The sequence below is a fragment of the Gymnodraco acuticeps genome, unplaced genomic scaffold (assembly GCF_902827175.1).
Source record: "Gymnodraco acuticeps unplaced genomic scaffold, fGymAcu1.1, whole genome shotgun sequence".
NCBI classification, from domain to species: Eukaryota; Metazoa; Chordata; class Actinopteri; order Perciformes; family Bathydraconidae; genus Gymnodraco; species Gymnodraco acuticeps.
The window spans coordinates 12,501-24,946 of record NW_022991568.1 but is presented as its reverse complement, the minus strand read 5'-3'; the positions used below and the strand labels follow the sequence as shown (position 1 = coordinate 24,946).

General features: G+C 44.3%; 1 protein-coding gene across 1 annotated transcript in view; it reads right to left on the bottom strand.

The window, feature by feature from the left end:
• Positions 1-205: 205 nt before the first annotated feature.
• cpa6 (carboxypeptidase A6) overlaps positions 206-12,446 on the bottom strand; it is a gene marked incomplete at its 5' end in the record, with an annotated part of 22,269 nt that continues 10,028 nt past the window's right edge. Inside the window, 5 exon segments of the mRNA XM_034197410.1 lie at positions 206-3,012; positions 3,377-3,461; positions 4,381-4,583; positions 5,026-5,116; positions 6,227-6,337. Of these exon segments, the coding sequence (XP_034053301.1) occupies positions 2,798-3,012; positions 3,377-3,461; positions 4,381-4,583; positions 5,026-5,116; positions 6,227-6,337 (705 nt within the window). The 3' untranslated portion in view covers positions 206-2,797.

Here is a 12,446-nt window from a genome sequence, read left to right as displayed (position 1 = left end):
GAGGAAGAAGAGGAGGACGAGCTGCAGAGACAGGAAGTGGAGAGGAAGAAGAGGAGGATGCTGAATTTAAAGTGTGTTTAAAACATACACAGGTTACAGAGTTTTTCAAAATAAAAGTCATTGCAATGTGCACAAATATGGAAAAAACAACTGCACATTTGGCTGTTTTAAAAGCATGCTGTAGATCAATGTGACACCGTGAACGTTTACTGTCAACAACAACATTTATTAAAGTCAGATATCGTACATTTATTATAATCTCATTCTCAAAAGTAAACATTTCTGAGTGTCATTGGTTCATCACAGACGCCATGAGCGGCCACTTTTAAACCATTCATTTCCCTTATTTCTCAGGATGTGTTAGTGTGTGTGTGCGTGCGTGTGCCTGTGTGTGTGCCTGTGTGTGTGTGCATGTGTGCATGAATGTGTGTGTTAGTGTGTGTGTGTGCGTGTTTGCATGTGTGTGTGTGCATGTGTGTGTGTGCGTGCGTGTGTGTGTGCGCGTGTGTATCTGTGTGTGTTCTCAGGATAATGATAATCGTTCAGTTTATTATCTTGTAAGAAGTGTCGTCAGGGAAACACTTGTTATTAGAGATTATGTCATAAATGACATGAGATTTTGATCAAAACAAATACAAAAACCTTGTTTTCATGGAAAAAATAGGTCATCAAATGTTTTAATTTTGGCCATTCAGGGCTTCTGTAATCCATACCTGAGTATTGATTCAGGGCTTCTGTAATCCATACCTGAGTATTGATTCAGGGCTTCTGTAATCCATACCTGAGTATTGATTCAGAGTTTCTGTAATCCGTACCTGAGTATTGATTCAGGGCTTCTGTAATCCATACCTGAGTATTGATTCAGGGCTTCTGTAATCCGTACCTGAGTATTGATTCAGGGCTTCTGTAATCCATACCTGAGTATTGATTCAGGGCTTCTGTAATCCATACCTGAGTATTGATTCAGGGCTTCTGTAATCCATACCTGAGTATTGATTCAGGGCTTCTGTAATCCATACCTGAGTATTGATTCAGGGCTTCTGTAATCCATACCTGAGTATTGATTCAGGGCTTCTGTAATCCATACCTGAGTATTGATTCAGGGCTTCTGTAATCCATACCTGAGTATTGATTCAGGGCTTCTGTAATCCATACCTGAGTATTGATTCAGGGCTTCTGTAATCCATACCTGAGTATTGATTCAGGGCTTCTGTAATCCATACCTGAGTATTGATTCAGGGCTTCTGTAATCCATACCTGAGTATTGATTCAGGGCTTCTGTAATCCATACCTGAGTATTGATTCAGGGCTTCTGTAATCCATACCTGAGTATTGATTCAGGGCTTCTGTAATCCATACCTGAGTATTGATTCAGGGCTTCTGTAATCCATACCTGAGTATTGATTCAGGGCTTCTGTAATCCATACCTGAGTATTGATTCAGGGCTTCTGTAATCCATACCTGAGTATTGATTCAAGGCTTCTGTAATCCATACCTGAGTATTGATTCAGGGCTTCTGTAATCCGTACCTGAGTATTGATTCAGGGCTTCTGTAATCCATACCTGAGTATTGATTCAGGGCTTCTGTAATCCGTACCTGAGTATTGATTCAGGGCTTCTGTAATCCGTACCTGAGTATTGATTCAGGGCTTCTGTAATCCGTACCTGAGTATTGATTCAGGGCTTCTGTAATCCGTACCTGAGTATTGATTCAGGGCTTCTGTAATCCGTACCTGAGTATTGATTCAGGGCTTTTGTAATCCGTACCTGAGTATTGATTCAGGGCTTCTGTAATCCGTACCTGAGTATTGATTCAGGGCTTCTGTAATCCGTACCTGAGTATTGATTCAGAAAGTAAATAAAAATCCAAATAAAATGAGAAATTAACAACAAAAACAACCCATGATCGTCAGGTGATTGCATATTATATACACCAACAGTATTGCAGTAATAAAGGCATTCATACATTAAGGCACTTGGTAGGAGTATTTTCAAAATAAAATGACACCAGAATAAAAATTGAGATACAAAAAAAAAAGAATCTTGTATGAATATTTTCAAAATAAAATACCACCGTGATCAAAATAGAGATAGTCTTGTAGGAATATTTTCAAAATAAAATGCAACTGGAATAAAAAACGAGATAATCTTGTATGAATATTTTCAGAATAAAATGCCACTGGAATAAAAATAGAGCTTTTTGAGAACACCATTTTTGGAAGACATTCAAATCTGAGCTGTTTCTCTATTGTATCGTGAAAAATGCTCACATGACCAATTTCCAGCTAATTTCTTTCAAAGTCTGTTTCATTAATATCTATTTAGAGGAGATCGGTACAAAAGGAGAGGATTTCATGATCCAGGACTATTTGGGATATTATTGTGTCTAAGGGTTAGGATTAGGGTTAACAGTAGGTATATAGGGTTAGGGTTAGGGTTAACAGTAGGTATATATGATTAGGGTTAACAGTAGGTATATAGGGTTAGGGTTAGGGTTAACAGTAGGGTTAGGGTTAACAGTAGGTATATAGGGTTAGGGTTAACAGTAGGTATATAGGGTTAGGGTTAACAGTAGGTATATAGGGTTAGGGTTAACAGTAGGTATATAGGGTTAGGGTTAACAGTAGGTATATAGGGTTAGGGTTAGGGTTAACAGTAGGTATATACAGTCTAGTTATGGGGAGATCTTTGGCACCAGAACATGGTCTCTGATGGTCTCTGATAGTTTCTAATGGATCTCTGCTCTCCCCTGATGATCCCTAATCATCTCTGGTATGAAAAATAGTCGTTTCGGAGCTCATATGTATGGAAACGTGTCCTTGTCCACCTCACACTTCTTCAGCAGCCCCGATGCGATGGCCTTGACGGCTCTCAGCGTCTCTGTGCAGGTGGGGCTGATCAAAGACTCCGGCAGCAGGAAGCCGTAGTATCCTGTGTCCCGAAGCTCGAAGGCGAAGGCGTACGAGATCCCGTTCCTGTAGGCCCAGTCGATGGAGCTGCCAGAACTCACATCTGTGGGAGAAACACAGAGAAATACAAGATCAGGACTGTAGTTTGGTTTATAAAAATGTCTCACTGAATCCAGAAATGTAAGTTATATTTCACCACAAAAGGATGATTTATATATGCATTTCTCAACCACAAACTAGCCCTTCTCCCTACTTCCCAACACTCAGGAGGATCAGTTGAACTTCACCATTAAAGTATTATCGTATCGTATAATAGGTACACGTCATGTGTTCAGGGGTAAATTGGTGATGCATGTATGTTAAACTGGCCCTTCTCCCTTCTTCACTGCATGCACAATGATCTGTGGTCCTTCCTGGTGGTGCAACATGACACCCTAACTTTGTGATGTATAAAGTACTTTACTCACAGAGGGTGGTGGAGGCGGGGCCGTACCGATACCGGACTCCGTACGCAGAGTAGAGAGCGCTGACTGCACTGTGAGCCGCTGATTCCTGCACACAGAGCAGAACATAAATCATTACAAGCTTTAAATCTGTATTTCGGCACAGTAGTAAACCCAACACATAGCCGTGCAGCCAATTGAGATGAAAGTCTTTGTAATAAAGGTTAGTTTACAGGTAACAAGGTCCTATAAGAGGCTTATTGACATTATTATACATCAACAAGATGATAAACAATGTACATTAATGTAAAAGATATGCTGTAAAAGTATTAATAATTGTGCTATTAGGCCAGTTTTAGCCTGTTTAGTATACAACCTTTTATTTGTGTCTGCATGCAGCTGCTATTTGTGCTTCATTGATAAAATATTGTATTTATAAGTACATCTTTAATCATACTATATCAACCTTGTAGTTCTCCTTTGAGATGTGCATCTGCAGAAAGCATAGCTAACTGTTGCATTCAAAACAAAGTGCACAGGTAACAAGGTCCTATGAGAGGCATATTGACATTATTATGCACTAACAGGACTATATACTCATTTCATTGAATGTTGAAATATACTGTAATTGTACTAATAATGGCATTAGGCCAGTTTACTAAAGAAGCCTTTATATTCAGTGAAACCCAGCTGCTATTTATGTGTTTTATAAAGTGTGTTTTTGTGCTTAATTGATCAAACATTGTGTATCTAAGTAAGTCTTTCATCATACTATATACATAGCTAACTGTTGCATTCAAACAATCATTATGTCATCTTTATAAAGCAGCAGAATAACTTAGAAAAGGTTGCACAATGACACAAGTACTAACAAAGGCGTTTATTCATTGCTATGTTTTTAACAGGATTATGAACACAAACTGCTCACGCCCGTCTCACAAAGACGTGTAAGGGCCTTTGCACCTCGTTTTTAACACTTATAGCACTTTATCATTAAACTCTTGCAGATAATGTTTCTTCTTCCTCACCACGCAGCTGAAGTTGGGTATAGTTGCGTACTTGTATGAGTACGGGTAGAGCAGCATCTGAGCGTAGGCGTGGATTGAGATGTACGCTTTCACCCTCTTCCTGTTCTTCCTCAGGAACTTTGCCACGGCTTTCACCTCGGGCTCAGACTCAGGGAAGGGTCCGCAGTACGTGTCGTCACACGGGTGAGAAGAGGCTCCTTCCTCTGGGGGGAGATACAAGGCAACAGCAGCTTTCAACACAAGGCAATTCACAGATAACACATTAAGAGCATTGAGACATGTGTGTTAGTGAGGACACTGAAGGATCTGCAGCTTTCTAATAGAATAGACTGCTATCAGATCCCTGTCATCATTCAGCATTTTCATCTCACTTTCAGCTGCTCTTGTTATTGATGAAACTGATCTAGCTGTCTCTCAAACTGTAACGATTTGATGTGTTACTCCATGAATTGAACAGACTCTACGTGGTTTGTCATGCTTTGCTTTCTGTTATTTTGTTCATGTCTGTCTGTGAGACGTTGCTTTTGTCGGCATCTCAAGGGCTTTATCCTAAAACATACATTTCTATTAGAACAGACAGTGTGAATAACTCCACCTGCAGTAAATGCTCAGATCTCCTGTGCAGCTGAGGGTCATTGAACTCACCGCACCACTTCACCTTCCAGTTCCTGTTGGCGTCCGTTCCTCTGCAGTGGAACTTGTGGTTCTTAGACCGGGTTTTCCTCCAGAACCGATCCTGAAGGAAACACAGGAAGTGAAGGTCTTGTTCAATAAGTGGAGCTTCCTGTCGACTCAACTGATGTTAGAGAGGCGTTAGTGTGTACAGAGCTGCGTCAGGACCAGAGATGGGGTCGTTACTAAAAAAAAGTAATATATTACATATTACATATTACTTTAAAAAAAAGTAATATATTACACTACTTCGTTACTCTCTACATAAAGTAACTCGTTACTTTACTCGCAGGGCCGGCCCGCCCCTCCCTGCAGGCAGATCACGCAGACTGCTAAAGTTTCAAATGTTCTCTAGTTCAGTTTCCATTGTCGCATAAGACTGATCCAGATCCTGAATGTTCTCCTATCTGACCGTGGCTGTCCTCTGTCTCCTGATATCTGTATATGTTGCGCAGTCTATCTCTGCTCACGCTGTTGCGTCGGCGTGTTCTCCTGCGTGTTGGCCATGTGTTGCACTGGAGCCAGACACCGCAAAGACTTCAGCCGAGCACGTACGAACTGCGCATGCGTGAGTGGCAATAACTCTCCTTACCAGCAGGCGGCAGTAGTGTGTATTCGTCATTCAAAACAGGCAACAACCGGAAAACAGAGAATAAGAACAGACTACGTGATATAAACAACAAATAGCTGTGCGTTAGCTTCACCTTAGCATCTGTTCTTTGCAGGTGTTTGTTGAGGTGTGATTATGACTGATTTTAGTAAGTAACGAAGTAACGCGTGTCGGGGCAATGTTAGTAACTGTAGTGTGATTACTGAATTATAAAAGTAGCGCGTTACACTATTCCGTTACCGACAAAAGTAATATTATTGCAGTAACGCGTTACACCCAACTCTGGTCATGACAAACAGCACATTGTGTTTTTATTACTGTATACACTCTGATCCAATTGGTCACAAAATATTAAATACGATACCACATTTATTTTTTTAAATCAGGTGAAGGAACCTGTTGCCGGGTAAGCACTTCTACTTCCATCATAATGGTAATATTGAATTCATTATAATTTGAAAGCAGGATAATAACTCCTATGAATAAAGTAGACAAAGTGCAGAGTGAGTGGACCTACAGTGAGCTGACATAATGCTGTTAACATGTATTCAGGCCCTACAGTACCGTGGTCCAGCTGAAGTGATACCCGTCCACGTTGAACACTGGCATGATGTAGAAGCTGAGCTGGTTCAGGAGACGCCGCGTCACGGAGTCGTACTGGTACGAGTTTATGGCCTGAAATTAATATAACAAACATTAAGTATTAGTACAGAGTACATTAGTCATGCGTGATTTGTCCCAGGGTTCCTTGAACGCACCACCTCAAAGTGCTCTTTAATGAGACTCAAGTTAATGAGCTTTAACTAAAACAAAGAGGACCTCCAGTGGCGGACCGGAGTTACTGCATCTTGCAAATTGTTCTAATTTCTTTGATTTTTATTTCAGATTTCATGCTGGTTTTTTTTCTTTTCCCTCTTGTATTCACTCACTCCCTCCTCCTACTTGAATCCTTCTTTAAAAAAGTCCTTCCTTAATAAAGTCCAAATATATATCACTTTGTTGTTTTAGTTGTTGGAGGCCATTTAAAGAAGCGTGTGCAGACAGAATAATGGGCGTCATTCATCCATCCATCCATCCATCTTCTCCCGCTTATCCGTGGTCGGGTCGCGGGGGTAGCAGTTCCAGCAGAGAGCCCCAAACTTTCTTTTCCCTGGCGACATCAACCAGCTCTGACTGGGGGATCCCAAGGCGCTCCCAGGCCAGCGAAGAGATATAATCCCTCCACCTGGTCCTAGGTCTACCCCTTGGTCTCTTCCCAGCTGGACGTGCCTGGAACACCTCCCTAGGGAGGCGCCCAGGTGGCATCCTAACTAGGTGCCCGAACCACCTCAACTGGCTCCTTTCGACGCGAAGGAGGAGCGGCTCAACTCCGAGTCCCTCCCTGATGACCGAACTTCTCACCTTATCCCTAAGGGAGACACCAGCCACCCTGCGGAGAAAACCCATCTCGGCCGCTTGTATCCGCGATCTCGTTCTTTCGGTCATGACCCATCCTTCATGACCATAGGTGAGGGTAGGAACGAAAATGGCCCGGAAGACAGAGAGCTTTGCCTTCTGGCTCAGCTCCCTTTTCGTCACAACGGTGCGGTAAAGCGACTGCAGTACCGCTCCCGCTGCTCCGATTCTCCGGCCCATCTCACGCTCCATTGTTCCCTCACTCGAGAACAAGACCCCGAGATACTTGAACTCCTTCACTTGGGGTAAGAACTCATTCCCTACTTGGAGTGGACAGTCCATCGGTTTCCTGCTGAGAACCATGGCCTCAGATTTGGAGGTGCTGATCCTCATCCCAGCCGCTTCACACTCGGTTGCGAACCGATCCAGTGAGTGCTGAAGGTCGCAGACCGATGAAGCCATTAGAACCACATCATCTGCAAAAAGCAGTGGTGCAATCCTTAGTCTACCGAACTGCAGACCCCCTCCCCCATGACTACGCCTCGAAATCCGATCCATGTATATTACAAACAGGATTGGTGACAAAGCGCAGCCCTGGCGGAGGCCAACCCTCACCGGAAATGGGTCCGACTTACTGCCGAGGACCCGGACACATGTCTCGCTTTGGGAGTACAGAGATTGGATGGCCCTGAGTAGAGACCCCCTCACCCCATACTCCCGCAGCACCTCCCACAGTAACTCCCTGGGAACTCGGTCATACGCCTTCTCCAAGTCTACAAAACACATGTAGACCGGATAAGCGTACTCCCAGGCCCCCTCCAGGATCCTTGCGAGAGTAAAAAGCTGATCCGTCGTTCCACGACCAGGACGGAATCCGCATTGTTCCTCCTCAATCTGAGGTTCGACAATCGGCCTGACCCTCCTTTCGAGTACCTTAGAGTAAACTTTCCCGGGGAGGCTGAGTAGTGTGATGCCTCTGTAATTGGCAAACACCCTCTGATCCCCCTTTTTAAAAAGGGGAACCACCACCCCGGTCTGCCACTCCTTCGGTACTGTTTCCGACTTCCACGCAACGTTGATGAGACGTGTCAACCATGACAGTCCCTCAACACCCAGAGCCTTCAGCATTTCCGGGCGGATCTCATCCACCCCCGGGGCTTTGCCACTGTGGAGTTGTTTGACGACCTCAGTGACCTCCCCCCGGGAGATTGGTGTTGATCCCCCGTCATACTCCAGCTCTGCCTCTAACATAGAGGGCGGAGTTGTCGGGTTCAGGAGTTCCTCAAAGTGTTCCTTCCAACGCCCTAACACTCCATCAGTTTAGGTCAACAACGTCCCATCCTTACTGTACACAGCTTGGATGGTTCCCTGCTTCCCCCTCCTGAGGTGTCGGACAGTTTTCCAGAACAACTTTGGTGCCGCCCGAAAGTCCTTCTCAATGTCTTCTCCGAACTTCTCCCACACCCGCTGCTTTGCCTCGGCCACGGATGAGGCTGCTGCCCTTCGGGCCTGTCGGTACCTTGCAACTGCCTCGGGAGTCCCCCGGGATAACAAATCCCTGAAGGCCTCCTTCTTCAGTCGAACGGCTTCCCTGACCACCGGTGTCCACCAGGAGGTTCGAGGGTTACCGCCCTTTGAGGCACCTAGGACCTTGAGACCACAGCTCCCCGCCGCGGCTTCGGCAATAGAGGCTTTGAACACCGACCACTCTGGTTCAATGTCCCCAACCTCCACAGGAATGCCCGAAAAGCTCCGCCGGAGGTGTGAGTTGAAGGCCTCCTGAACTTGGGCCTCCTCCAGACGTTCCCAGTTCACCCAAACTACACGTTTGGGCTTACCAGGTCTATCCAGAGGCTTCCCCCGCCACTCGACCCAACTCACCACCAGATGGTGATCAGTTGACAACTCCGCCCCTCTCTTTACCCGAGTGTCCAAAACATACGGCCTCAGGTCCGATGATACGATAACGAAATCGATCATGGACCTTCTGCCTAGGGTGCTCTGGTACCACGTACACTTATGAGCATCCTTATGTTCGAACATGGTGTTTGTTATGGCCAATCCATGACTAGCACAGAAGTCCAGTAACAAACCACCACTCCGGTTCAGATCAGGGGGGGCCGTTCCTCCCAATCACGCCCCTCCAAGTGTCTCCATCATTGCCCACATGTGCGTTGAAGTCTCCCAGCAAGATTAAAGAGTCCCCTTCAGGAGCCCCATACAGGACTCTTTCCAGGGTCTCCAAGAAGGCCGTATACTCTGAACTGCTGTTGGGTGCATAAGCACACACAACAGTCAGAGTTTTCCCCCCCATAACCCGCAGGCGTAGGGAGGCGACCCTCTCGTCCACTGGGGTAAACTCCAACAACGAAGCACCTAACCGGGGACTTGTGAGTATCCCCACACCCGCCCGGCGCCTCACACCTTGAGCAACTCCGGAGAAGAATAGAGTCCAACCCCTATCCAGAAGTAAGGTTCCAGAGCCGACGCTGTGCGTAGAGGTGAGCCCAACCAGATCCAACTGGTAACGCTCCACCTCCCGCACAAGCTCCGGCTCCTTCCCCCCCAGAGAGGTGACGTTCCACGTCCCCAAAGCCAGCTTCTGTCGCCCGGGTCTGGTCCGTCGAGACCCTCCGCTTTCACTGCCACCCTTCTGGCAGCGCACCCGACCCCATCGATGTTTCCCGTAGGTGGTGGGCCCGCGGGACGGAGAAGCAACATGCTAAATAAAAGTAGTTTATCATTAGCATAGATAGCTCCGCTTAACCTCTCTCTCTATACAGTATATTTATATTTATATAAGGGCAGCTGCGGTGTGAAAATACTCTGGCACACGCCCAACAACTGTAAAGAAGCCAGTGTGTGTGAAGAAGTTCAGCAGGAGGAACATGGAGGAACTTGGAAGTAGACGTGATGTTCCAGAGAGTCGGTAACTGGGGCAATGGGATTGTTTCAAATGCATTTATTATAATAAATCTAAAACATATAATATTCTAAATGTCCTTTTATAATTTTCATGCATTTCTTTAAAGTTCCTAATATTTAAAATGTGTGTTTCCTTCCTGTTTGTGGGCTGGAGAAATGTTGTTAAAAGAGCTCTCGTTACATTTTCAACTACCTGATAGTGGAGCAAAAACAAGGTGAATCCCAGACGTGAATTAGTACAAAATAATAACATAAAAGTCGTACAAATAGAAAGAAGAGGAGATTTGTTCGTGCAGCGCCTCCTGCATCAAACCCATACCCTAACCCTGCATCAAACCCATACCCTAACCCTAACCCTGCATCAAACCCTAACCCTAACCCTGCATCAAACCCATACCCTAACCCTAACCCTGCATCAAACCCATTGTTGTGTAAATGGTACAGTCCAGTCGACCTCAGCTTTATGCACAAGTCATATGGTTTTTAAATGTTCCTTAGCCTAAGTGTGAATCTCCAAGAATCATCAGAAGAATTCCTTAAAGACACGCTCGGACTTTCCTTTAATGATCCTAACATTGTTTATAACCCCTCACATCTGGAGTTTAAACGAATGAAAGCAGGTTTTTGCAATAAGAAATACTTTGTTAACCATTGTGTTAACAGTTGGTTATTGTTCTGTCTTTAATTCATTTATCTGCAACATTTGGATCAAAATGGACCTAAAAACATTCTTCTGATTCCACACACACACACACACACACACACACACACACACACACGTCACACACTCACACGTCACACACACGTCACACACACACGTCACACACACACACACACACATGTCACACACACACATACACACACACACATACCATGTATACATCACTTCAGGGGACATTACATTGACTTACATGCATTTCCTGGAGACTTATCCTAATCTTAACCATAACCAACACATGCCTAACCCTAACCCTAACCCTAACCCTAACCAACACATGCCTAACCCTAATCCTAAACCTAACCAAGTCTTCACACTAAAATTAATGATCCCCCTTATGGGGACCTCCAATTTGTCCCCATAAGGGAAGCCAGTCCCCACACGTGACTGTGTAAACAGATTTAGGTCCCCACAAGTATAGTAATGCTAGACCACACACACACACACACACGTCACTCACACACGTCACACACACTCTCACACACACACACACACACACACACACACACACACACACACACACACACACACACACACACACACACACACACACACACACACACACACACACACACACACACACACACACACACACACACACTGCTGCATGCTGTCCTTCAGAGTGTGTGTGTTATAGTACAGTATACACAGAGAGTGTGTGTTAGAGCCACAAAGTTATTATTTCGATTCATAATTTGATAAATGATTTAATGATGGAAAATGATTTGTGTTGCCATGGTGAATATGTTTTGAGGAAATGATTGTTAATTTTCTATCGTAAATATGATCTGTTTCCTTGTACCTTCCGGTGTGTATTTAAGTGAGGTAATTGAGGACAGCCGGCGTGCTCGGAGACCTGATGAGACGGGGAGCGGAACAGTTTTTCGACTGCAAATTGCAGACAGAGATTGGTGTTGCAAATTGGACTGCAAGCAAAGGATAGTTTAGTTTATATAGGAAAGCATATCGCTGAAATACTGTTTAAAGATTTGTTATTTTGAGACTATTTAAGTCAATACTTTTTTGTTAATAAATTACATTTTTTTGGACTGAAAACCTTCGGCTGCTTATTGTTTTGGATTGCGTGTCGTCAACCCCGCTCTATAGTGGCAAGAGGAAACCCTTGATGCCATTACAGTGTGTGTTATAGTCAGGGGTGCACATAACCTTTTTTCCCTGGTTCTCAAAGGAGCACCTGGAGATGTTGCTTGGTGCTCATCCTTAAAATGAAATAAACCGTAACTTTTGAGGGGTCTTGACTTTATTTGCCAGACACACGGCACTGAACACACATGCAGAGGTGAACACAAGACAACATTAGCACGACCAGTAATCCTACAAGCTGTCATCACTACCCTCCTGACTGTTCTCCTCTCTGTCTTCCTCTCTGTCAGACATGGTAGCTGATGATGTAGGCCTACTTCTTCCTCTCTGGTTGAGTCTGCGATTAGCTGCTTGCATCCACAAGTCAACAGCTGGGTTTGGGTCGAAAGTCTCTGTTGTCATCTTAGACAAGTGGATGTAATCAAATAAGTATGTGAACATAACCAATAACCTACCATAGCCAATAACAAATTAATGTAACTTATTTTATTTATGTTGTTCATTCATATCTTATTTTACCTTAACATTTATTTATTTATGCATTTTTTTGTATCTCTCCAGTTTTAAAGGATATTTTTGGTTACTGTCCTATAGTATACATTGGAATGATTTAAAACCTGTTCATCCCAATAATTACAAAGG